This window comes from Echeneis naucrates, chromosome 14 (genome assembly GCF_900963305.1).
Source record: "Echeneis naucrates chromosome 14, fEcheNa1.1, whole genome shotgun sequence".
NCBI classification, from domain to species: domain Eukaryota; kingdom Metazoa; phylum Chordata; class Actinopteri; order Carangiformes; family Echeneidae; genus Echeneis; species Echeneis naucrates.
Window position 1 is genome coordinate 10,938,888 of NC_042524.1, and position 27,991 is coordinate 10,966,878.

Genomic DNA, 27,991 nt, shown 5'->3' on the forward strand with positions numbered 1-27,991 from the left:
TTAGAATTATATATGTTAAAGGATTTTCGATAATTGCTTCATCCTGCTCTCTTAGGGTCATATTAGTCGGACACTTTAGGGAGAAATTGGACTCTGTTGGTGAAATTATGGAAGTTCAGATGATGTATTCCCTTCCAGCCTGATTAGAAAGCTTTAGTCCTCCTCTTTTTCTTTCTGCATCCATCTGCATGTCTCATCTCTCCCACCTCTTGTGTGTCTCAGTCTTTCACCCACACAGACTGATTCCCACTCACATCAAGAGAAAAAATGGGAGCACGAAGAGGCCCTCTCTCTTTTTCCTCTCCACTGTGTCCATCATATCATATTTTTCGCTCATCATTTCCCACCTTCTGTGAAGAGCGGTCTGTGGTTAAATGCAGCGCCCGACAGGTTAGGAGCCTGGTGAAAACCACAAATGCAAGTCCTCGACTGAATTTGATCACTGCTGAGATATCATCTCGTCCTGCGCTCCCATCGTATCATGTGATCCATCTCTCTGCCCACTTACAGGGATGTGATTGCTCTTGGATGAGTAGTATGTACCTGGTTGGAAAAAAAAATATTGGCTTTCGCTCAGCTATTTAACTTGTCCACAGAGCGTGTGTGCTGGTCGCCACATACATTTTTATTCATGGTTGATCATGAGTGCAAGCTCAGACATGAAAGTCCCGCACAGCAAAGTCAGTGCATGAGCTGTGAGAACTCTGCTGCCTCCCTCTTACACTGACCTTTTTCCCTGGTAGAAGATGCTCGGTTGAGACGTATAGTCCGTCTTATCCAGAGATGGGACATTGCCATGACAACAACAGCAGAACTGTTCAAGTTCTTTTTGTTTTTTTAATCAGGGTTTTCCTCCTGTTGTTTTCCCAGAGGAGTTCAGACTGAGTAGATACCTCAGCTAGTGCGTTTCACCATCAGCTGAACAAAGACAACCTTCATTTGCATTTCCCAGCCTAGATCACTTTGCCATACATGTAATGAGGATTAATAGCGATCCCGTCCTCTCTGGTATGTTCTGAATTCCATTCAAATATCCAGCCCACTAAACCCTCACTCCCAAAAAAGTAACTATATCATCATTAGGTAAAAGGAAGAGCAAAAGGAGCTGCACTTTCTGCCAGGAAGCCTCCTGGAAACAGGGCTTACTTGATCTTACATCAAGGATCTTCTATTTTCTAAAGGCTTTTGATGATCAAATATATTTTTTCTACATTATCCAACGTGCCATTGCACAATTCAGCGCATACTTTTGGCGTCTGAGGAAGCATGGCAAAAAAAAGCAGTGCAACAGAAATACATGTCATAGGACGCCAGACGCAGCTGATTCCTTACGCTTTCTAATCATCAAAACAAGTCTCTCCGGTCACATAGTCGCGCAGGTTCTTTCATTCTCTGTCGTGCTGTGGTTCAGACTTTGCCAGGTCTGCTTTGTCTGGCCAGCTGTGACGGGGTGTGCAGCTTATTGTGGTTCAGTCACTGTGACCAAGCTTTAGCGCTCAGTCTCCCAAGACTGCTGTCATCAGCACAAGCTCCAGTGCTACATCAGTGCCGTAATTGATCTGCCACCATGTCCTCGCAGAAAATTCTCTCACTCTCTCATACTCTCATCCTCACTCCCTATCTCTTTCTGCTCTTCTCCCCTCAATCTGCCAGCCTCCCTCTTTGACATTTGTCTGTGTAGCTTATAATTAGCTGGTTGTTTGCGGCGGTTACGGGTAAATATTAGCAGTGCACACAACGGCAGCAGACGACTGTGTGGATTATCCTTCATGATGTTTGTATATTTGTCTGCCACAATCGATTTCTCCCTCTCTGGTGCTCAGCAGAATTCGACCACATATAGTCGAGAAATTTGCGTTTAATTTCTAACAGAATTCTGTCCTGAAAGGTGTGTGCTCCTTTAACTCTTTCTCTGGGAAGAGAATATCTCCAAATTAGTTTTTGGATGGCCTTTAGGAATGCAAATAAATATCCTTAAATCTGCCCCCCAAGTACATTTCAACAAAATGTTGCTGTGCCCCAACGATGGAGCAGCATTATGCATTTCTTGCTTCTCTGAGTTCACTGACATCACTGCCAGAGGACACATGGAGAAGGCACCTGCTAATGAGAGCTGGCTCCCCCACTGCAAAAGTAATTACAGGGTGAGAGTGCTATTCGAACTGTGTAAACTAATCAGACATTCAGTGTGATGGTTTACATACATTCGACTACATAATGACCAACTCGGTCTAAACATATAAAATATTCACTGTATGTACAACATTTACCTTCGACTTTGTTTCCATTTGCATCCTTTCTATGAATGATGGAGGAGTTTTACTAACAAGCAAAATATCCTCTTCTTGTTGGGTAAATGATAATGAGCACATTAATATTCTTTGATTTAACTAGAAAGAACTCCTCATGTAGTTCTTGCATAATCACGGTGAGACTGAGAGGTAAAGAGACACTTCAAAGTCCTTCTCTGACAGCAAAAGTACAACATTTAGTTTCATACCATCCTGCAGCCTCTGTGCGCTGACATGCTGTGACAAGCGCTCTAAGACATTTGTCCTCTGTGCCATCTGGTCATCTGTGTCCTGTGAGTGTTCCAGCAGCACCACACACTGTCAGTAACTTTGAAATACTCTTGTTTACTCAGGTTTACGTCCGTGCTGTAGAAGGCTGTGCTGTAGTGCACATCCCCACCATTGGCTTCGTCAACCATATGGCATGTTGGGGAAGACATGTTGAGAGAGGAGTGTTTACACTCCTGTAGTGATCAGACGCACAGTATGGATTTATCGCCCTGGGCTTGTGTTCCTACCCCTCATCCTTGTTTCTCTTGTTTTCCATATACGAATCATGCTTGTACTTGAACCTTTTAGAGACAGCTGGCTCGCGATATAAATTCTATGAAGTCAAAATTGCTGGAGAATTATGTTACTGCGGATGTTTTCTCCCTGTCCTTTTTCTCTTGAGGAAAAAAAGCTCATTACAAAACATTTTACACCCTCCCCTCTTCTTCTTGTCTTCATTATCAGCCTTTCCCATGTCGATTCCTTCACTTACATGCAACTAATCTGTAGTCTGAGTGATACTCCTCTTCTGTCTTCACTTATCTCTTCTTCTTCCAACCCTACGCTGTACATTTACCACCAAATACCACCAGGATATTTGACATCCTATTTTTGATCCTCTACTATCCTGGATGGTGACAGTAAAAACAATGTTACTCCTGCAGCATATTTATCAATCTTTCACAAGTTAAATATGATTCTGTGGTTGACTATAGGAAAAAAAAATAAAATGAAAATTGCTAATTTCATTAGCAGCAAGGTAATTCCAAGACTTCCACTCCCTGTTGGGTCTCCATGGGCCACGACCATCCATTAACGCTGATGACTTAAGCCTGGTTTATGGTCCTGCATTAAATCAACGCCGTACCTATGTTGTAGGGTAGGCAGGTTCGCTGTAGCCCCCGGCATGGCCTAATGTGCACCTCCCAAAAAATATAACTACGTGTTGAGGTGATGCAGACCCAGAGGCCTGTGATTGGCTTGCTTGGTAGCAACACATTTGCTGTTCCGTATTTTCAGATTCTTCTTCTCCTGTTGCGATGTAGCTGTTGTAAAGATACTCTCTTCGACATCCAACAACTCCAACTCCAGCAAGATTCTCTCTCTCTCAGATTGCCATTGTTCACTGTGACCGGAAAAGTCGGAAGCTAAAGAAATAAAAAAATAAAATAAATAATAAAGGCGTAGGTACGGCGTTAATTTAATGCATTACCATAAACCAGGCTTTAGTCACACAAGACTGTGAACTACACAACTCTGGTTTCAGGAATGGATGCTGCTGACAACAGAGTCAATACAATAATATACAGTATAATATAAACCAAAGGAGTGTTTCACACATTTATTTGTCTTACTAACATTTTGTTTTCTTGTCTTTTATTTCAGATTGAATATATGACCTCTACTATTGAAGACATCTTTGGCAACTCACAGTAAATGCAAGCAATAAAGATTTAATGAGATGACATTTTGTCCCTGGCATATTCAACTAAGGGGCCCTCATCACACAGAGCCTCAAGAGGTTAAACAGGGAGGGAAGAAGTATTTGTAACTCCATACATGGCCTCAGCATCCTGAAGGTGTGTTTGTGCAAATCAGTCAAAAGAATTGGTCCAACATGAGCATCCCAACTAGCTTCCAAGGACTCAGGGTCAGTGTTGACAGAGGAGACAAGATTGGAAGCAAAACCCAGATCCAGTTCCCCCAGAGCGGAGATGATAATGCCAACAGATTATCTTCGATTGGTGATAAAAAAGAAAGAGGACAGATAGAGGACAGCAGGTACAGCACAAGTTCGATTCCTCCTTTGGTCTCTCAGAGGGAGTCCCCTGAAAAGTTAGTGATCTGGGGCTCTGAGCAGCAGTGCATGGAACCTGAGCTCCAGGGGTTTTTGGACCGTCAGGAGATACATACATTCTTGAGAGACAGGAATCAGGAAGAGGAGAATGAGGAAGATGATGATGGAGGAAGTGTGAGGGATGGTAAAGACGAGGGTCCCATGTCCATATCGTCCTGCTCTACTGCCAGCTCTGCTTCGACCGGTGCAAGGAGAAATGACAATGACAGCAACAAAGTGGAGAGCAGAGTACAGAGGGGTAAAGAGGTGCAGAAGAGGATGGCCTGTCATAGCACTGAAGAACTTGACACATGTGTGGCAGGCTCCATAGAGAAAAGGGAGACAAGGTCAGGCAGAGAGAGGCGGAAGGGGTGTCTTAAGGAGTCCAAGTCTGAGACAAATGTGTTTGTTTCCAGTTTGTCAGCTGTTTCCCTCACCGGGAGCTTGTCTAGTGCTCTGGATAATACCGAAGAAGCACAGTCTCACATCTGTTTGTCCAGTTCTAAGATCCACCCTTATTTAAATGCTAACAACACTACCTCAGCCCAGTCCAGGAGAAGGGCAGTCTCTGTAGATGCCAACCAGAACTCTGCATCATCGCATCCTCAGGAGAAACATGACCATCCTCAATTTTGCAGCCAGGATCAGAGACAGAGGGAGGGAGGCCATCCTCGAAATGGAGTGTCCTCTGATGTGGGCCTGGGCCAAAGGAGGAAGGCTGGGTTTGAGGAGAGGGTTCTGCCACCCAGACGGCAGCAGCTTGTTAGACCTCTCTGTCAGACAGAGATGGGAAGAGCACGGTGCTCAGCAGAGCCGAGTGCTCAACAAGCTGAGATGGGGCAACCTCCTTCCCCCAACCATACCCTAGATTCATACAGCAATGGGTCTAACAAAAAGTTTACAAAATCATCTTTACGTGAACCATCAGATTTCTCCCACCTGTACAGCACTTCTGTAATCTCTCAGCTCAGACAGCCGAACAAGGCAGCCCAGAGAGATGCTCCACCCGTTGAAAAACAGCCGTCCACTTCAAATCCGTCCATCCCTTCCACCTTGGAGAAGAGACCTCAGACTCAACTCACATACAGAAGGCATTGCTCAAGTCCCAACAGGACTGGGGTTGAATCCAGGTCCTCCACCCCTCCCCACTCCCCTTTCACAACACCACAGGGCTCACCGCGCAGTCAGCCCTCAATGTACCTCGTTTCCAGGAATGTCTCTGGAGTGGTTAAACACTTCCCGCCAGGATGCAACCCTGCTGTAACAACGTCAGCTCAGGGCTATGGCAACAGTTGCTTGAGAGCACCAGTCAAAACTAATATAAGCACAAGCGGAATCCCCAAAGCGCCTCTAAACAACCAGCAGAGCTCCCCTCAGTCCAACCACAACAACTCCAACCCTAACCCCAAAGAGAGCTCTCCCTCACCTAAACTTAAACCTAAAGGGGTTCGCCCTAAAATCATCACCTACGTCCGAAAGAACCCTCAGTTCAAGCCCCAAGCTGCTGACGGACCTTATCAGGTATCTTCTCTACCATCCAGACTATCAGCATACCCTCATGGACAAACACCCGGCTCCTTGAAAGGTGCTGCTAAAGACCCCTCCAAGCAAGACGCAGAAACCAAAGGAAGCCCGGTACTCATGGCCTCCAATCTGCTCTTTGACAAGTACCGCCAAGAGATGCAGACAAATATCTTCCCATCAGGAGTCCTGGCCAGGAGTATCAGGCCCCCTGGACACACAAACACTGTCCCCCCTGCACACACACACAGTCATACAGCACCACCGAAACTGGGCAGCAAAGCAGACAACTTTTACAGGCCAACGTCAGAAGTAAGTATTTAATACTGTCTTTACACAGAGTGTCTGATTTCAGTAGACCTATCTTGGAGGAATAAATCTTGTATTCCTCAGATTTCTATTGTAGTTTGATAATGATCCTTTTCTGATTCACAGATGGGTTTTATATTTCTATATACAATCATATTAAATACAAACAAAAAGTGAAAAGGAGATATGGGCAGAATTTAATTATGATGGTCTGTCAGCCGCTAGCAGATAATTACTGATACTGCTTTTGATGATACCGTAACTCATAAGCATTGAGTACAAAGACGAACCTCCTCTGTGCATTTTTCTTGACTCTAGATATCACTTTCCCTTGCTGGTATCCATAACTTCTACCCCCCCCAGTAAAACATGTATCATTGATCACAGCTCTCTCGCATTTTATTCCCAGTTGTTCCTTATTGATCCTGATTAAATAACTTCAATTGCCAGCATCTAGCACCAACATTTGGAAGTATAATTTATGCACATTGACGTTCACAGGGACAAGACACTGCTGAAGGCATTTCTATGTCACTTCATGTACAGCATGTCCCATAGACAGAGTAATGCTGCTAGGGGATGACAGTATAGATTTTAATTAGGAATTTTGCCATCATGAGGGCTTTACTACAAGAATTTATATATATATATATATATATATAAATAGAGAGAGAGCGCAAGAAGAGAGACAGATAGATAGGTAGATAGTTAGTTTAAATAATATATAGTATATAAATGTACAAAGGCATGTCTGCTTCAGAATTCTAAAAAGTCATATTTTTGTCATTGTAATGATTTTTATTGTAGGTGGGAAGATCTGCTGCTTCTAAAGGGAGTTCTGCTGAGGACACGCTGCAGCCACAGACGGCTGCTCAGGCTGGAGAGAGTGGCAGCCTCCTGCGGTCTGGCAGGGGTTTGCGTCTGGGCCTGGGGGCTGTCAACAGGACAGCTACAGGCTCAGCCAGGGGCAGAGGACCAGGTCAAGGTCAGAGGTCAACGCTGGTCTTCAGCCAGCCTGTCCAATCTGTCAGCCCAGCAACCACTCAGAAAGGCCAAGATAACGCAGGTAAATAAAAGGCTCTCTCAGCGTGTTTTTGAGCAGGGTCATACTTCTGTGCCAGATTTAATTTCAGCAACACAAACTTTTACGCACTAGAGAGATACCTAATCCTTTTTTCTCTTTGAAGAAACGAGTAGTTCAGGGACTATTTCCCCCTTAAACTGGCCTGCAATGAAGGCAGCTCATTAAAATGCATTCTCTGAGATTTCTTTTGGCTGATGTGATTGGTGGGCTTTGGGAAATACTCTGATGGGACCTCCTCTGCTCCAGAAAGGCTGCCATCTACAAAGCAAAATAGAGAAATAAATATAAGCTTGCTCACACTTTCCCTTCACACGCAGCAAATCTGTAAATCAGACGATTCAGACACCGAATCTGACTGTTGAAGTCAGATTTGCATTGCAGCTCAACTGTCACTGATATATTGAAGTATGAAATCTGTTCATCACCCTGCACCCAACTGAAAAGCCTTTGGCATTTATCACGCCCATGAATATTTGATCGAATCTCTCCCTGAGTGCAGTAACCTGGACGCAAACCAAAAATGCAGAGAACCCCACATGTGCTTATGTACAGTCACACACAGGCGCACACAACCCAAAAATGCATATGCAGAACTGATCAGCATCATGTTATGATGGGCAAAGCTTCCTTATCATAATCCCCTTTAATACATATGTATGGAGTCCCAGTGCTGCTTGGCCCTCTGGGAACTACAGGCTTTGAAGTGCAAAGTAATTAACGCTTAAGTAACGTCAGTATCGTCCTGCTCCAATCAGTTGCCATCCCTGCTGTACCCTCCCCGACACATCGCAGATATAAACACCAGTTCAAATATACTGTATGCATGCAAGATCAGTCGGCACTGTGTGTATACGGTTTGCGCTTGTGTATATAGGCCACATAAATGTGCAATTTCCTGTCAGTTTTTTAAGATTTTCCATTCATGTCCTGCAGCATGTGAAATTACCTTTGACAATAAGTATTTTATTTTTCTTTGGTTCTCTTCATCACTGTGAATAAACCTTTGTCAGTCCTTTGGGAAAGGAAATCTCTCCATCTTGCACCTGCACATTATAGTAATTATATAATAGCTTTTGTAAGGTTGTCAAATCTCATATCATGATTAAAAACCTGTACATAAGTTGAAGGTATCGGGACTTCTGCATGGCGAGGCTCTCATCCTCCCTTCTTCACAGCAGGAAAACTCGGTGCTGGGCTCCAATAGTGCCAGACAGATCGTGATGCATTCACAGATCACGTTTAATAACACGCCATTTAACGCTTCGTGGAGGAAATCCGTGCAGGTTGTCGCAGCTCACCGTGGGCTATAATTAAAACCAGTTGGTCATTACAGTATCCCAGCAGCCTGTCCAATTGACTTTTCTGAGCCATATTTACGTAATTCAGCTCATGTTAGGGTGCTTTTCCTTTCAGAGAAAATTAACGAATGGATATACTTGTTTTGCTCTGAAGGATTGTTGAAAAACTGAAGGTCATCTGTCAGACCCAAGGACAACTTTAAAAGCTATTTTAATCAAATATTTCATTTGGTTGAAGGCACAAAGCTATAGTGTTGTTACACTTTTTTTGAACTTTCTGGGAGCCACTTTATGAGGCTGAGTATGCGATACCTGACGTGGAATTTGTTAAATATGAAAAAAGCTGAATAAAAGGACAGAAAAAAGAAAAGGTTATTGCAGATTTTAAGATTTAAATACAGGGAAAGAATAGGATGGTCAAGGTTATCATATAAATTTTATTGCTTTCCATTTGTTGTGAATAATGGCTGTTTTTTTTTTTTTCCTTCATCTGTAATATCCAGGCTAAAGTGGATATTTGTCAGTCAGGCTCACTTCCCTCGTCTCTCGGAGGGCATGAATGGAGTGGGGGGGCAGAAGGGAAATGAGGACATTTATCTTTAATGATCCTGGCCTTCTCACTCCAGAGGAGTGAACTCCAATTTAATAAACACACCGTAGGGCACACAAGCAGATACTGAAGAAGAGCACAGAGGTGATAAGTGTGAACAGTGGCACTGATGATGATGCAGGAGGGGAATCAAACTGGAATCCTTTGTCCATTTTTTATTTTTGTCCCATTTTGTCTGTCTCTCCTTACTAACTGTCTGCACACACTAGAGTGCACAGCTGTGGTAAATGGAGGGGAAAGGAGGGCTGCCTACCTTATCTCTGCAGCCAGCAGGGGATAATGCTCTTCCTCTGCTCAGGCTCTAGACCCGTTACTGCAATCTGGGGTAGCCAAAATGGGGGTTCTATCCAAGACCTGGGGATTTGCCCACTGCCCACTGTGTATGTGTGTAGCCTTGGTTGTTCGTGTCTGCACATTTCCTCTGTTTTGTTGTTGGAAATCATAGATTACCAAGAGGGAGGATATCTCCCCATTGCTCACGAACAAAATCTTCTACTATGGAGCAATGATTACTTTTTTATCCCCCTGAACTCTCTTTGATTCTTTGTCTTTTTTCAATCCTCTTCTTATGTCTTCTCTGCTCTTCATTGTCTTCTCTCCTTTATTCACTCACACTCATATTAATCTTTCCAAAATACCTTCAAACCTGGGGTTTGTGTGACTGTCTTCCAAATAATTGTAATACATATAATAACAGGTCATTATTGACTATAAATATAAACAAACTACAAACCTCATGTACGCACTGGACAGATATATGATCAATGTCCTAAATTAGGGGTGTCACGGCGAATGTCATAACACTCCCATAGCAACATGAGAGAGACTGCTGGCCACCAGCCCAGTCAGTCTGAAAACATGGCCTGAGCCAAAAGCAGCTGTTAGCAGGTTGTTGTGTAGTTGGTTATTTATTTGCTTGTTGTAGCAGACAACTTCCTGTTTCCCCCCTGAGAGCTTAGTCAACACAGGATAATGAGTGATTCGCGGGGGAAATAAACATCATAGCTGCCTAATCTACGCCATTTGCTTTGTTTGGAATGAGTGCGATGGTTAATGAGTTTACAGTGTATTCACTCAAACACACTCTTTGTTTTCTACCTTTTCGATCAGATGATCAGGTTTTCACCCAGCCTGCTGCTGCTAGTCCTCCTCCTGCTCCAGCCTCCAGGTCTCTGCTTCCCAAGGCAAGCCAGTCCGGGCTGCGCCCCCCTGGCTTCAGCTCCACCCGTCTTCCTGCAGGCCGCCTGGCAGCCTTTGGGTTTGTCAGGAGCTCCAGTGTGTCCTCGGTCTCATCGGCTCACTCTGCTGACAGCACTCAGAGTGACCCTTGCAGGACAGCTCATCGTGAGTCCACTCGTTACGAAACTTTTGATCCGTTTCAATTCTGCTGTGTTATCCTCTTCCCGTCATGTACCGTTACTTATCGCTTACCTTCAATGTTTCTACCAACCTGCATCATAATTTTATCATTAGTGTACCATTATAATCACCACACTGTTTTTACTGCCTTCTTCTATGTCTTTGCCTTATGAATATCGTTTGCATAAACAGCCCCCTCCCACATTCATTATGTTTTACTTTGCTCTCATCCTGAGCTCCGCCCCACTGTGTGAAAATGTACTCTTCAATCTGTGCTTTCATGCACAAGCTCCACGTGATTAAGCATTGCAGCTCTATGAAGCATATGTTATATGAGAACACATGACAACACAACATAACATAGATATTTTCAATACTATTCTCTATTGAGAGTAAGTTATTGTCATTTTCCTTGAGGTTTCACTGTGTTCTGTCATTAATGTGTTAGTTCATTATTCACGCATGATTGAGTCAATCAGGGGCACTAATATTAGTTAATTAAACTTATTATCATTTAGACAGCAGGACGGTACACTGTGACATTGTTATTAATGGGTTTGCTCCAGGTTGTTTCAGCAACTTTAGACGAAGTTCCAAAGCTGGTGCTGAAAGATGTTTGGCACTTGACAACTCAAGTTTTTTAAATACCAAATTTGTTTAAAACAACATGATATCATTCCCAGGACTCATTAGTAACTGAACAGGCTGGTAATGAGGTCTGTGCTACAGATCCACTTGGCAGGAACTGGGATAACGGTGTGCTGACGAAAATGTTGCTGTTTTTTTGTCTAGTTTTTTCTAACCTTAACCTGGAGATAACTGAGATCTGACCTGTCCCTCTTAAAAAAAAACTTCAGTTAAAATAAGGAGCAAATTAATAGATCGATCTCTAAGGAATCAGTCCTCTCCAGTTTTATATAGAGGGTGAAACGCAGTAATTTCTTTTAATCACAACCATAATTACAGATGTTGTTTCTTTTTAATTCAAGTTTAAAAAAAAAAGCAGATATTTTCAAAATAAAGCATCTCACTTTAAGTTAAACCTAAATTACGGTGAGATGCAAGGAAGAAAAAAAAGCTAAAGAAATTGGCAAAATTTCATACTCAGTTATATGAAGGAGAAACAGCTTTGACAAAGAAGGGATCTTAGTTTGAATTGTTCTTTCCTCTGGGTATTTTTTATTTCCAGTCATGGAGGGCTGAAAGTGTGCGTACAGTCGGGATTTCACTGCTTCCTTAGGCTGGTTGGTTGGTTGGCTGAATCAGTGCTAGCATGCGTTTTTAATGTGACCTACATAGAGGATGCTTGCTCTTCCTCTCCCAGTTACAGATGACGTATGCACCTGCACTCTCACGCACGTCAGGCCCCCTGTTATGTCATCACTCATTTCCCTCAGTCACCCCCCTTCTTTTGCTCATTCTTTTTCATCCTTCTTGTCTCTCCAGTTGGTTAAAAATGAGTACAAACTTTGGTGTAACGGTGGGGGGGGCTCTTCATCTGCTGTGGAGTGAGGGGAAAGAATCCCTTGGGTCTCCAGAGCAGAACCAATTTAGTTAAAAAACCATTATCATATATGAACTATATCTGGTTTTTACGTGATGACAAAAATTTCCACCACACTGGGTTTGGACACCAGTCTGACACACTATGCCCCTCAACCCAGCATTCACATTCTGTGAAGTGAAAGTGTTAAGAGCCCAGTGTGGCAGAAATGTAATGAGCCAAAAACAGAGTTTGTATCATACCAGGATGTTTGTTCGCATCAACAAGACCTACCGACTTTTGATGTTTGATTTTTGATACATTGGTTTGTCATCAGAGATGAAAACAACCTAAATAAAATCACAATAGCTGCCAACAGACATTACAGTATCCAAATACATTATCCTGCAAATACCAAAATGAATCAGTGTAATTAGATTCATGCATGAAGGAAGCCTTCATGGCCTACATGGCCCTTCATTCTGGCCAAATACACAATTTAACCCTCAGCAACACACAGCAAACTTAATGGGACACACTGCAACAAAGTCCTATCAATGACCTGTTGTTAGTATTAATGTGAAAAACTACAGAAGATTTTATCATTTTGTCCACTTTCACATGCATTCCAGCTGTAAACACACAGACACACACACACACACTCTTAAAGGAACACACGCCATGAAATACTCGTTTTTTAAAGCATTGCCTACAGCTGCGCTCTCCCTCCTGCTGCTCGAAGTATGGTAAGGCCAAAATGGTGTCAAGGCTGATTGACATGAGAGGCAAAAGATTAAGGTGCCTTTGTTGTTCTTTCTGTGTATGTGTGCGTGGGTGACGTGAAAAAGACGAGAGAGCAGGAACCTTTCCTTCCACTTGTGACTCTGTGTGGTGCTGGTGACCTTTAGCTCATAGGCACCATAACTCCCCACTCTATTTGAACCCGCCAGGCTTCACTGTAGATCTTGTTTTGTGTGCGCACATATTCCGCTTTAACCATAAGGTTGTCTGATCTTTTTTTCTAACCTTTCTGTGTGATATTACGTTTTTCTACAGCTTGTCTTTCCTGGATATGAACTCAGTTTTTGCTTTTTATCCTGGGTGAATACATGAACCTATTTGCAGATGACGTGATTTAAAAGCTAGAGGGAGACAGAAAAGTTAAATATCACGCTTCTGGCTCCATCGAATCTATGTTCATTTGTGTATGCTGACAAATAAGTGTGCAAATACACAAAGTATTTTCACAATAGTTGATTTTCCGTTTTTCTCTTTGCCTTGTCTCACTGCACTCCCACTCAGATCAAAGAGCACACAGACTGACAGATGAGTTCTCACTCATCCTTCCATCAAGGATATTGGTGGGGCGGCATCAACCCAGCAACCTCCTTCTGTGAGAGAGAGAAGAAAGGCTGGGCTCAGTTGCTTGTTTTCCCAATTGATCCACAAGTAGAACAGCCTCCATTAGATTTCTGGTTGAAACCAACAGGATTGAATCATTAAGGAATAGAACACAGGGGAGGAAAAGGTTTGCAGGGCTCCAGTAAAGTGGGTTAGAGGAAGATGCCGGTAGTTTAAACTCCCTGCTGTCGTATCCCATCAACCAGCTCTGATCAGTGACTTAAACATAGATGTGGGTTAATGTGCCTTGTTTAGGAAGAGCAGCAGCGGGGAAACATACTTGGCTGGAGAGTCATTAGTCAGAACATATTTGGTTATATTTTCCCAAATTTTCCAAACAGCTTAGATGAATTGGAATCATTCTTTTCTAAAAAAAAAAAAAAAAAGTGTTGCCTGCTTTCTTTCCCGATGTAACGCCCCAGTTACTCCACAGAGCAGTCTACGTTTTTAAAAGACAAACGGTTGACAGCTTGTTATATAGATATCCATTGATGTCAACTCCATAAATCATTAACTCTATTGGAATGCAGATATAAATTTTAGAGATTCACATTAAAACTGATAAGTAAATAAAGTCAAAATGGCTAGATACCACAGGTTGAGTTAAAACGCTCACACTAAGGAAAATAAGGGACATATAAACAGGCTGATATGGCCATGATTGATTCTCATTGCCTGTTTATATACAAGTATGTGGTTGTTTGATGAGCATCTGGGGGACTATAGGCTAGTCTATATAACATTGATTTGCCATTAGCCCAATCTTTCCTCTAGTTCAGTCACTGACATCCCCTAAAGTGCTTCAGTGTGTGTGTGTGTGTGTGTGTGTGCACGCAGTGGAGGGTGAGTATTCAATCACATTAGATACATAGGTGAGGCCTTTTTAATTCGAATGTGATTGACAGACTCTATTAGATAGTTGAAAGGAGAATCCAGTAGACAGAGGCTGATGAAGCTGGTGTCTTTGAGCCACGTCGACTCCCTGATAGAAACTCAATAGCCTACATAAACATGGCTTTATCACCTCTATCCATCTTTTATTAATGAAATAATGCTGAAAATCAAATTGAGGGAAAGAGTGAGAACTGAGCAGACAGCAGATGAGAGAAAAAGCGCTGAAGGCAGATGCAGCGATGAGAGTAAATTCAATTCTAGTCTAAATGAGCAGAGGGGAGAGGAGGAAGCGGGAATGCGAAAGAAAAACGAGCGGAAAGAGAAGCATAGAGTGGCTGGCAGAGGGAGGGGAGTGGATGCCATACCCCAGATGCCATGGCTCAGATCTGGTCTGTGACTCATGCTAGCTCACTGTGAACAGATGGTTTCTATGGTGCATGTGCGCACACAGAATGAACACACGCATACACACACACAAGTGGAGCAGCAAATTAGATGGGCCAATTAGATATGGCCACTCTGCGGCTGAGGATAGGAAAACTAACATGGCAGTGCTGCGACAGTGAGGAAGGGCTCAATGGGCCTGTTCATTAACTGATAAACTCTGAGCATATTTCACCCAGCTCCATGTTAATCATCGTTTATGAGATTGTCCTGACTGAGGAAAACGCAGAGAATGTGAAAACATTAGCCTTAGAATCGCATAAACAGGTAAACCTTGACACTGTGGACCACTCAAAAGAGGTGGCTGGCTGTTTATTTTTAATAATTTACACAGCAGAATCCTCTCTCTTACTGAGCAATGATCATTTCTGTCTACACTGCCAATTTTCCTTCCACAGTATGCAGAATTTTCACCCTGCTTTCTACGTTACACTCTCAGCCTGCAGTCTTTCCTACTAAATAATAATTATCTCATTTATTTTGCTTTATCATTTTCTAGCTCCCATTTATTTTCCACATTGATTTAGTGAGAAGCTCCAATTTCTCCCCCAGAGCAAACAAATTACTTCTGCCAGGTTTTCAGACAGAGAATCCTGTGATAGCATCACCAGAAACCCTCCTAGTATTGTACTAAAGTTACTGAGAGCAGATAGATATGTGGAGTCATACAAATACCTGGACTGGTCTCTCAACGTGGATGTCCTGCACAAAAAGGGCCAAAGCCTTTTCTACGCTGAGGTCTCCTGGGAGACTGCACTGAGAGGGAAAAAGGCTAGAGCGACTGGTTAGGAGGGCGAGTTCAGTCTTGGACTGTCCCCTGCAGTCTTCTAAGGAGGTGGGGGAAGGGAGGATGTTGGTCTCGCTGACAGCCATCATTTTCTTTCTTCAATTATGATACAAACTGTAATAGTCTCTATGTATAGTTTGAATTGCTTCTCTACTATTTTATTCCAATATTTTTGCAACACCTTTTTCTACTGGCTATCTTCTTTTTACTCTCTGTCTGTCTAAGCATGTATTGTTTGTACTGTGAACTGCTTTGACAGAAACATTTCTTTCTCTGAGGGATCGATAACGGTTACAGTATCTTATCTTACCCTATCCTATCTGGCATCTTAAAAATTGGTTTTAGGTCAGGAGGAGAATTGGGGAATCAGTGATGAAATCTCCCTTAGTTTCCACACAGCTCATGGAACTCGGTTGAAGAAATGAATTTCAATTAGGTCATTCATAGCCTGCACTGAAGAACAGCAACATGGGCAGCAATTTAAATGTGCTGACGTAAACATGATACTGGAGCATAATCTCGTATGTACCTTGTATGCATCACAAATGAAAACGCAGTTCAGTCAGTGGATGTAAAACACAAAAAGTTACAAAAAGTATTCATATTTATTTGTTTTATTGAGAGAGTTTTTAAGGGCAGTCCAGACAAAACTTTTTTCACTCAGTCCCTCGGCCCTTGAATATTAAGCTGTAAGTGCACACTGTATGAAAGGCATGGCATCCATAACTGAGGTGAAAATGGCCCTCAGTGTTACTCAAGGACATCAGCTAGATTTATGATGGTCGCTGGGGTTTGAATCCAGGAGGATCTGGTTCCCCCTTAAAGAACTTAAAGAACTTAAAGAACGTTCCCTCTTGTCCTAATGCCTTCCTTGTTCACTGGTACTTCAGAGATTCAGAGTCTTAAGGTCCTGCTGGATCTTTTTCCAGAGAAAATGTTTGTTCAATATTCACAATACCATTTCACTTACGTCAGTAAAATACCATCGTACTACTGTGCAGTCTCACTGTCTTGTTGACCATAAGAGGAAAACTTCTTAACGCCCTTCTGTTTGGACTGAACTTCTAATCTCCTGACATCTGGGTGCTGACAGAGGACAGGAGGCCTGTGGCTGCTGCTGTCAGCTCCCGGGGTATAATCTAATCTATCTCTCAGTCAACAACCTGCATCTCTTCTCTGCAGGGCCATTTGTTGGTGTTTTATTTATGCAGATTTAACCTTGATTTTCGCACACAGCGTTGCAGATGAACTGTTGAGTTCCTAAAATTCGCTGTTTTTTGGTGAAAGTACACAGCTAAATACAGTTTGAGGAAATATAACACCTTACTTTCACTAAAAGTCTTCACTTAAAAGTAGCCGTCACAGACTTTAGAAATCCACATTTCCCAGTATCAGGGGAACATTTGATGAATGAACATTGAATCAGGATGAAGCAGTTTGTTTCCGGCCTCTTTTATTGCACCACTGACTGAACCAAAACATTATTTGACAGAGGCCCGCCTGAAGATACAGTTTGGCAAAATGTTCAGCGACATGTTGCCTGACTGTTTTGGCAGATTTTCATATTTGTTGTATTACAGCATGAAGCGTAATGAAGAAAACGAAACAACATGTACATCGACTGCGAACATGGCAAACAAAAAGATCTCCGTTGAAGGAAGAGAGATTAATGGTGAGACTGGGAGACAAAAAGGGACAGACAACCAGCTTTCAACAAATGACAGGCAGCAACAGTTAATAAGCAGAACAAAAAATGAATGCGATCTTCAGGCTTAATTACACACTTCTGCAGTGAGCAGAGCTAAATGAAGCCGACATCTGTCTTTGAAAGCAGCAAGTGGTCTAATTAAACAGAGCTAAGATTAGACTTCAGAATCAACTATAATTATAAAAATTGATTCATAACTGAGATGTCCAGTTGTATGCACATAGTGGTTTTTAGTTACTTTCTCAGTTTTCATATGCACACGTAAACTTTGACTTTGAATATATAAATTAAGTATAACACGAAAGGAAAAATTAATTCAAGAAACTTCTGAAAGCATACATAAAAATATTACCTAAAAGATCTTTTTTTCTTTTTTTTTTTTTGCAAATCTATGTTAACTGTGCTGCAAATGAACTCCGTTTTTTTTTTTTTTTTTTTTTTTTGGTACAGGAATTACACCGTAAAATTTCTGAATCCCTCTTTGCCCTCTATATTAAACTTGAACAGGCTCATAAAACATTAATAAAATAATTCTGCTAGCGGATTCATAACTTCCCCATCCTTGTGCATCACCCCCCACCACCACCACCATTTTAGCAAATATCCCCAATATAGCCCAACAATCCATTTGGACCAGATGCTGCGGATGTTTTTGCTTTTTTCGTTGTGTTTTAGTCCCATTTATAATGCTGACTTATTTCCCAGGGGCTGTATATTTTTGAAGAATCAGAGCTATTTCCTATGTGTGTCAGCACTGCATGCTGTGTAGTGGCTCCACTTTGACACTGTGTGTGTGTATGTGTGTGCACCTGCCTGTGTTCAGCTTGTGCTTTACAAAGACTACACTACACCATGTCCAGTGCTGCTACAGCCAAATGAAACACCACTAAGGCCTACATCTTTTCATGTTTGTATTTTTGGCATTGATGCAAATGCAAATACTTTAAGCCTCCGCATTATTCTGCTGGTGTTAGTTTACTTGGAGGACCAAGCTCCTCCAGTAGCACGTCCTCTTTGTTGTTTCCTCTTGCTCATGCTCCCTTTGTTGTATCGCCAGTAATTCCATCCATCTTCATATGCTAAGGTTGCTGATTACTCCATTCCTTTTATTCCTCTTCCTCTTTTTTTTCCCTTTTTGTTTGCCTCCTCATGATCCCATACAACTGTCCTCTTCCTTCCTACTTCGTATCCTCTGCACACCCCCTTATCCATCCTCAGCTGACATTGTGCCAATCAGTGATGAATACCACTGATCACTGGTCCGACCCTAACCTTTGATTTACCCTTAATTAAATGCATTTCTTGTTCTCTCGTCCTCCAGCCCTTGAATTGACTCTTTTCTTTATCTTGTCTTTAATCATTGAATGATTTTCCTTCCTTATTTTTGTATCTCCGAATAATCAGTGTCACATTAAATCTTTTTCTCTTCGCTCTGTGGAGGTTTGGGTATGTCTAGACATACTTGACCTTTTGCTAATGAGCGCATCTCTTGTTTTCTGTCAATCAGACATCTGACCGCCAGCGAAATCATTAGAGGTTAATACCAAAGATTTTAATGTCTTTTCCCTGTGAGAGCAAAAATATAAATAAAATAAAATAAAAATCATGGAACTCAACATCTGCAAATGCAGAGCTCAGTAGCAGCAGCGCAGTGCTCTGCCCAAGTTGGTTAATGAGAATGTAAACAGGAACATGCCATGCGTCAGCATGTGTATCATGAGAAATCATAGACAGAAGCAGGTAGCAGGTTTATCTGTGTGGCCATTTTTAGTAATCACATGTGCACATCAGTGCACATTCAGGTTACTAACTCTATGGGTTTAGATATATACTAATATAATGAATGTAGTTTAACTAGTCTCTTTGTTCCTGTTGTGTAAAGTAAATAAGTGGGATAATGCACTATGCAGTAGTTGCAGTATGCATGTATTAGAAAGTGCACGTGTGCCTTTATGTCTTTGTTTTATAATTCTGTTTGTATATACACAATGACGTTTCACTTGCACCACAATCCACAACAAAGCTGTACCCCAGAATAAATTAGACTTCCTGTATTGTACCTGCCTGAGGGAGTTTCTGTTAACATAAAACAATGGAAACTTAGGAAAATTATGCAGATTACAATTACAATGTCTTCTTACAAGCAGCATTACGTCCCCCATTTGTCACATGATCGTGTTGATCAAATGGAGGGTTCTTCAAGTTTCATTAATGATCATAGATGTGGAGATGAGCAGGGATATATATATATATATATAGTCTCTCTGTCTGTGAGAGTGTGTAAACTACCAAAGAGTCATTTGATAGATACAGATTCAATATTTGCCAGGATGAAGAGGATAGCACTGTTTGTATAGATGAGCATGCATTCTGTTTTGTATGTATGTATGGGATGCTGAAACGTGTGTCAGACTGTGTGTGTGTGTGTGTGTGTGTGTGTGCGTGCGCCTGTATGCATGTCTGGTGCTCTGCTCCAGGTTAGGGAAGAAAAATTGAAAGCAGCAGCTGCAGCAGAGAGACCCAGAGGTTACAAACCATTTCTCAGTCCAGTGAACTTAAATTCAGACATAGACCAACCTTAACAGATCGTAGGAAAACCAATATGTAATTATAAGAGGAAAGGAGAGACGGTGGCTGACTCTTTACGTTGGCAATAAATCATGACTACTGGAAATGATAATTTCTTAGCTTAAGAAAAAAATGTTCATCTTATTGTGTGTGTTTCGGGTCTAGGTGGGAGTGAGGAGCCCCCTCTTCACCGAGTGACCACCAGCCCCCCATCAACAGATCACCAGAGGGTCCCACCGTGCCGCAGTAACAGTCTTCAGCCACCATCCACCCCGGCTCTGCCCCGACGCTACCTGCCCCCCCAGCCAAGAAGCTCCCCTGGAGGTCAGAAGTAGTTTATGAATGAAGGAGAGAAAATACCTTCAAATGATTGCTTTGTTATTACGACCCTGAATGTGGTCATTTTATCTAACGCGGCATCATTTATGCAAAAAACCTTCAGATTCACCAAAATCTGTAAAAAAAAAAAATCGAAGATTATTATTTACGCACAACTTTGAGCTCCATGCGTATCAGAGATATGCATTTGTCCAGCACCAGATGGTGTCCTGTCAGACGCTGTTGTCACATACATAACAGGTTTTATTGTCAGTATTTTACACAAATGTTAAATATACAGCCAAGTGAGAAATCCATGGAAGAGGAAGTTACAGTCTGAACTGTGTTACAGAGGAACTGTTCATTTTGGCCATTTATTCCACTACAGAAATACAGTTTGAGCTTTTTAAAGTGCATACCAGTCACCAGTAAACAGAAAGCACGGTCCACCGGTGGCTTTCACACACCATTGTATTTTCACACATTAAAACACATCTGAACAGTGAAACAATGGAATGCTTCTCCTAAGGCTTTTTTGTTGTCAGGATGCAGACAACGTAGGGGCTGTGAGAAAAATGCTCTCTCACCTTACACTCTCATGTTGTGGTGTAATGCTCCAGCTTTTCTAGTCATACAATAATGATAATGGTGTTCACAGTCCTTCACTGAGCGCACTAGAAATTTATTGTGGTATTCAGAGTGTTGGCCAAAGGAGAATTGTGATTGTGTATTGCCTCTCCACAAAAAAAGTCCTGGACCTTAAAGGCACTATCTTTGATCTACATGGTAGCAAACAGGAGGCCTTGAAATTCAGAATAAATTATTTCAGGTAGGTGTCTCTCATTAAATGTTAGGTCTTCATAGATACAAGGCTCGACATCGTTGATGTCGAATGTGTAAAACCAAAACAAACTGGTATATAACGACACTACCCTAAACATGGGTGAGAGCAACAGTGCAGCTGTTATTTTCTCAGTGCCTGTTTTGGTTGGAAGTTCTCAGAAATATTGGGCAAAATATAACGACAATTGTTTTGTCGTAATGTTCAATGAGATGTCTCAACCTTTATTAGAACCTTTTCCCTTTCAGTCTCAGTTCTGCATTGTGTTTAATGCTAATTAGCAAATGTTAGCACATTAACAGGGAAAACTAAGGTAGTGGACATTTAGCTTTAGCAGTTAGCTGAGCCTAGACCCTTAGTATGACATTATCCAGAACCAGGTGTTTCACATCCATACTAAAAATAGTATTGCTGTGTGTGTGTGTGTGTGTGTGTGTATGCTTGCAGTAATGAGTCACTCTGAGAGCCAAGTTTGCAGCGAACACACACAGTCACACATACACAGGCACACAAAAAACACACACAGTGTCTCTGCAGGCCTGAACTACCTCTCCAGGGTTAGATGGGGATTTGTTGAGGATCAGAAGCTTCGCTCCCATTACAGGTCTAATTAGTTTCTTCTCAAGGCCCCTCTCTTCCTCTTCTCTGTGTTTCACAACAGATTCCCTGCCGACCTCCTAAAATCTACTTTTGTATTCACTTTCATTTGTTGTTATTTTTTTTTTTTATTCCCCCCCCCCCCCCCCCCCACATTTTCTATCCTCACCACTTGTCATCACTCTTATCCCCTGCATAACACTTCTCACGTTAATTGTTTCAACCCCAATTATTTTCTCTACACCCACACACCTCACTAGCTTTCCAATAGATTTAATGTGACACTCAGAGGAAAATGCACAAAGTCAGAAAAATTAGTAAGTCCTCTGAAGCTTGTCAGTCTTGGTTCCAAAGTGTGTCACATAGAGCAAGAGGTGATGGGCACGTCTTTTCCAGTCTGCTGTGCTTCTCTTTGACCCAGAGTCCTCTGGGACATAGTTATTCTACACAGCAGGGGGGCAGGTAGCTGAAGATGAAAGCAGGGAGGAGAGGTAGCAAAAGGATTGAAAAAGTTGGGAGAGAAGAAAATCACCAAAGAAATGGAAAAGCACGAGTGAGAATTTGACACAGATGGATTGTTGGTTTGATGCTTCATGTGAGAAAGCTTGTTTGGCATAATGTTATTTTAAACTCAGGTACCAACGTAACATGTTACTGCTGCATTTATAATGTCAGTTATTTTTCAAATATCCCTGTGGCTTGTAGGATCAAAGGAAATTGCATAACACACGTTGATTGCTTGTTTCCTTCTTGGCTGACAGTTGGCAGGAAGGAATTCCAGCGAAGTTCAGAGGTCACACGTTCCCTCCCATCCTCCCCAAAAAGGCTGGCGGTGGTTCCTCCTAAACCTCAATCCCCAGGTGAGTCCCAGTTCTCTTCTTAACAACAACAACAACAAAAAAGACGTTAGTAACATACCTTAAGTTACCGTCAGTGACAGCAGTGACAGGCACCTGTCATAATCTGAGAGCTCATACTGAGATCTCGAATAATGGTCCCGAGTGACAAGTCTGTTTGTTTTGGTCCCATCTCTCTGAGTCCAAGATATCTTTATCCAGTCCACCATTTCAAAGTACAGCAAATACAGCATCCCTACATGTAGAAGTGGCTTCTCTCCATTACAGAAGTATAAGTTACTGGTCACACACAGATTTCGAAGTTAGCACCAGCTTCGAAGTTGTGATCTGAGGCATGAAACCTGAACTTTCCTCCCTCCAGGCTCTGCAGTGGTAAAATCATTTTCTCACAGGATTGCAGAGGGCCTCCCCATCTTTCCTTGCAGAGCTGACACACATTTCTGCAGGCTACACTGCTCTCTCTTTGCTCACATTAGTCACTGCTGTTACTGTTCAACCCTTCCCTTTATTGCATCTTGCTTGCTCTTTGCGGGACCTCATCTCCTCCCACGCAGTCAGAATAAAAACATTTTCCTTCTTCCAAAGTCTCAGCATTGGAGCTATTCTCTTGTTTACGGTGATTTACAGGCTTTGACGGTGTTGTCCCAGTTGAAGCTGATCTGGACAGTGTGTCAGCATGAAGAGTCAGTGTGTTGAAATGAAACGGAAATTCACCTTATAAATAAACCATCATGAGCCCAGCTTGAATACCTTTAACCGTTCCTTATAAAAATGCACACACGCACACTCCACTCCCACAATGTCTGCCATCACCTTTTCTCATTGTTTCTCACATCATTATTCCACTTTCATCAGCACCTGCATGCAGCCTTCACACTGAGCCACCCTTCGTAATCCCTATTCTCGCTCTCTCAATGTGACTTCCCAGGTGTGTGTCAAAGACTGATCAAGATGTAATATTGAAACATTTGCACTTTTTCCATATTATGTAGAAATTTGTCTTTTGCGTTTTGATGTTTAGTTCTTTCATTTTTCCCTGAGTACAGAGGGACATTTTCCAGGTTTCAGCTTGTTTGCGCACACGTTCACTCATAAAAACACTGTGTGTATATGTTCACAGTTAACCTTTTGCCCTCCTCTTTTCACCTCCACCACTGTCACAGTGATTCAGCTTCTTCGGGTTCCTCCTCGCGCATTCTGACTGAATCCCTTTTCTCATTCATCTAAGCAACCAGCTCATTTTATCCCCCCACCTCTCTCCCTCTAACCGATCTCTTACTCATTGCCTGGGACCCTGCACCCCAAGCCCAGCCTCCCGTTGTCATGGAAACCATTCCCTGTGCTTCTGTAAGCCTAAATGAGACGGTTGAGGCAGGTAATGTGGAGCTGCAGTGAGTTCTTTATCGTGTGTGAAGACCATAATGCTTTCACACACTATAGTTGTCTGTGTGTTAAGGTACGCAATGACCATAATATCTTAAAGAATTACATCCATCCAGATGACGCCGTATGTCTCCACAGGCCAGTGAATGCACACACTGCATGGGAGGGCGATTCAGACAGAGGCTAATAGGCCTGTCTGTATGTCAACAGCAGCTTAATAGTCACCCTCCTCCAAGGAACAAAGGCCTACACATGTTCCTGTTCGCCTGCCTTTTATATTACCGCCATCACTTATGGATTAAGCTGTTCCTTAAATGTGGCTAACACTTTTACGGACACACTCTCCAAATAGTACATATACAAATACTATCCATTATTGAATGGTGCATCTTAATCATTACTTGACACTGATTACATTCATCAAGAGATTAGATGGACCATCATGAGGAACAGCACACCAGGAATTACCCCAAGGTTTCCTCTATCGAAAAGATTCAATTAACTTAGGATCATTTATCATGTGAACACAGTCATTAGCAGTAGGTCAGGTCAGAGCTCCTCTGATTTAATACCCATCAATTTCATTATCATGCATAGATAGTTAGGTTTCTGAGTTAGTATATGGCTAATTCATGACATCTGGGAGATATCAATAGTACATGATGTGTTTACAGTGTTTTTTCTTGTAAACGTGTTCATGCACACTCATTTGGTTTATGGTAATTTAATTCTCCAAGTTTTTGTTGTTTTGCTTTTTTTTTTTGCAGTCCAGTCAGTGCAGCGCCCCGCAGCAGCAGTGCGGGGGTCAGCTTCTCCAGGGTCCCCTCAACGTGTGGCCCCCCTGAAGCTGCAGCAGGAACAGCAGGAAAGCCTGCAGAGAGAGAAAGAGGAGGCCCAACAGAAAGAGAGAGAAAGGCAAGCAGAGGAGAAAGAAAAAGAGGAGCAAAGGGAGGAGGTGAGCAGTTCAAATGTGCAGATCTACCTGAAGTTTGCTCTGTCCTGTTCTGCCTTTTTTTTTTTTTTTTTCTCAAAATTATTATTCTTTGTCACGTAGGTTCAGAGGCTACAGGGACACTGTGAACAGCAGGAGAGGCAGCTTAGAGCCCTAAAAGAGGAACTGAGGAAGACTTCTTTGGGTCTAGAAGTCTTCATCATCACCACTCAGCATTATTGCCTAAAGGTATTCACCTGGAATGATATCTAATGGTTCATCTGGGATCACCAGTAGATTTTCAACATGGAGCCTCAAATTTTTAGTCTCAGCTTGAATTGTGTGGCACAGATGCACACACTATCTTACACACACTTGAACTCAGGGCCGCATAAAGTTCAACAACCTGAAGTGAGGTTCACAACGAGCAGCATTATGAGCAAAGTATGCTCCCAGACTGCTGCAGGCGGGACTGTCTGACTTCTTGATGGCCACTGTCTACAACCACAAGCCCCCAGTGCAGACATAGAAAAAAGAAGCGTTGGGAATGTTTGCACTCCCTCTGCTGGCATGAGTCACACACGACAGTGATGGACAACAACAACAGGCTCTTTACAGGGTGCAAATGTGTGTAAAACTCAATCTAAAATGCATTTCAGCATTGTGTTTATACATATAATATCCCTAAAAATAATGTTCTTTTTTTCTGTATTGTATGTTTTCATAGCTAATCCTTTAACGATGCGAGTGGCTGTATGTGTGGTACTCTAGTTAATGACCAAGTTTACATCTATAATTCAAAATGAACTGTCTAAATGGTACTTGAAAACTGCACTGTGTTTCACTCTGTTTTCCAGAATACAACTACAGAAGAAAATCAAAAGAAATTGTCCATGGAAATGCAAAAGATCAGAGAGGAAATGGGTGAGTGAGCATTTGATCAAAGAAAACACCTAATCAATCACACCAGGCAACAGACAGGCCTTTGTTCACAGCACACACTTTGACTGTCACAGGTGTCACAATAGCATCAGTAATGACTCGGCTCTATTCAAGTGTCCCCATGAGCGGCGAAAGTCTGACAGCAACAGCAGGCACAATAACGGTGTCTTGAAACTGAGGCCACTATTCATTTCACACCTCTCACACCTGCGATCTGTTAAAATATCTTATCAATATATATTTATCTGTGACCGTTGACTCAGAAAGACTGAGACATCATCTTGTCACTAAACTAAACTTTCTTTACTATTTACTTAACAGTTGTGGATATATGAAGATAATAAAATTTATTCTAAATGTACTCCCAAATAATCAAAAATAGGTATTTTTGATTTTACTTGCTTATTTATGATTTAATTTGTATTTTATCAAACTAAAATGAAATTGAACAAATTGTGGCAATATCATAACATCAAAAACACACTTTATTTCATCCATAGTGTGCAACTCGATGCGATGGGAGAGACTCCAGCGGGAAAAGTCAGCATTGGAGGTGGCATTTGAGCGAGAGCTGCAGGAGCTGCAGCTGCAGCAAGAGGCGGAGCTCGCTGCTGTGGAGGAGGGGCTTAGAAAGTGTCACTCAGCAGAGACAGAACACCTGAAGATGGAGCATCGGTCAGAGATGGAGGAGCTCAGGACGCAGCAACAGGAGCAGGTGAGAGAGGGCATCGTAGGCGATATGTCTGTCTGCTTTCATGTAAAATCTGGTTCGTCATTCAAAGTGTGTGTGTGTGTGTGTGTGTGTGTGTGTTAGGTTGAGGAACTAACAGTGAACCACCAGGCGGCCATTCAGGAGCTCAGAGATATGCATAACATCACCATGGCAACACTGCATGAGGAGCACGCCCGTACCATGAGAGGTATAATTTCAGGTCACATTGAAATACCACAATGTGACAACGCCACTGCCACAAATAAACTCACCTCTGTTTTGCTGCCTCTCTGTAGACTTAAGGAAAGCTCATGAGCAACAGAAGATGCTTCTAGAAGAGGATTTTGAGAAACACCGGCTTTCTCTCCAGGTATTATTCCCATAACAAAGACGTAATGCTTTATTTTTTCAGTCACTTCACAATAAGTGAAGTCAACAATGTGTGTGGTGTTTGCTTGTTCAGGATCAAGTGGATACGCTCACATTTCAAAATCAGAGTCTGAGGGATAAAGCCAAACGCTTTGAGGAAGCTTTGAGGAGGAGTACTGACGAACAGATAGTTGTGAGTTACATGTTTCTCATGTTATAATAAACAACCCAAATGGTACCTTAGTCTGAAATCCTGATAGTGAAAATACTAAACTCCATCACTGCTTCTTTCCACTTTGGTCACAGGATGCTTTAGCGCCGTATCAGCACATTGAACAAGACCTGAGGAGCCTGAAGGAGGTTGTGGAAATGAAGAACCAGCAGATACACCAACAAGAGAAGAAAATTTCTGACCTGGAAAAAGTGGTAGGCTCAAATAAGCCATCCTATCTCTACATCTCCACTGCCAACACAGCAACACAGGTTTGGTCTCGGTAAGCATGATGGTCAATATGTCTGATGAATGAAAGACTGCTCTGTGTTTGTGTTCCACTTTTGAGCAGGCCCAGAAGAACGTGTTCCTCGAGGAGAGGATCCAAGTCCTGCAGCAGCAGAATGAGGATCTGAAGACTCGTATTGAAATGAACTTGGTGCTGTCCAGGTAAGACACAGGATGATAATCAATATGTTCGATGCTACTTCACTCATGGATTTTAACATGACTTTCCCCGGCAGGCAACTATCAGAGGAGAACGCCAACCTCCAGGAATCTGTTGAGAAGGAAAGCACAGAGAAGAAGCGGCTGAGCCGGAACAACGAGGAGCTGCTGTGGCGTCTGCAGACCAGTCCCCTTATGTCCCCCGCCTCCTCCCCCCTGCACCGCTCCTTCTCGACCTCCCCTGTCCCCTCCTCCCCCCTCTTCTCCTCCTCACCTGTAACTGGCTGCGACTCCCCTTCTCACTGTCACGGCTGCCCCCAGCAGGTTCATTACCCCTCCCCATCCCACAGAGCCAACACCAATCAAAATCTGTCCTCAGGACCAGCCACACCCACCCACAGGGCTGCAAGCAATCAGAATTACTCCCCCAGCCCGGCCACGCCCACCCACAGAGCACTGGCCAGTCGCTCTAACTCAACCGCCAGTCTCAACTCTTCACAGAGATAATCTCACCCCCCC

At 42.5% G+C, this 27,991-nt stretch overlaps 1 protein-coding gene across 1 annotated transcript; it reads left to right on the top strand.

Moving 5' to 3' along the window:
• The first annotated feature begins 4,179 nt into the window (after positions 1–4,179).
• On the top strand, positions 4,180–27,979 carry mtus2a (microtubule associated tumor suppressor candidate 2a). Its single transcript, XM_029519804.1, has 17 exons — positions 4,180–6,231; positions 7,036–7,294; positions 10,331–10,576; positions 13,607–13,610; positions 20,037–20,188; positions 22,382–22,480; positions 22,839–22,849; positions 24,628–24,690; positions 24,915–25,040; positions 25,649–25,715; positions 26,234–26,448; positions 26,548–26,653; positions 26,742–26,815; positions 26,909–27,007; positions 27,121–27,240; positions 27,375–27,475; positions 27,550–27,979. Exons 1-17 carry the CDS (start codon positions 4,180–4,182, stop codon positions 27,977–27,979), a joined length of 4,224 nt encoding a protein of 1,407 aa, XP_029375664.1.
• The last annotated feature ends 12 nt before the right edge of the window (positions 27,980–27,991 follow it).

Excerpts from the sequence above, each read along its gene's own strand:
- mtus2a (XM_029519804.1), top strand. The coding sequence starts at position 4,180 with ATGAGCATCCCAACTAGCTTCCAAGGACTCAGGGTCAGTGTTGACAGA. Across the intron at positions 6,232-7,035 it reads TTTACAGGCCAACGTCAGAA|GTGGGAAGATCTGCTGCTTC; the intron begins GTAAGTATTTAA and ends TTTTTATTGTAG. Across the intron at positions 20,189-22,381 it reads GCCAAGAAGCTCCCCTGGAG|TTGGCAGGAAGGAATTCCAG; the intron begins GTCAGAAGTAGT and ends CTTGGCTGACAG.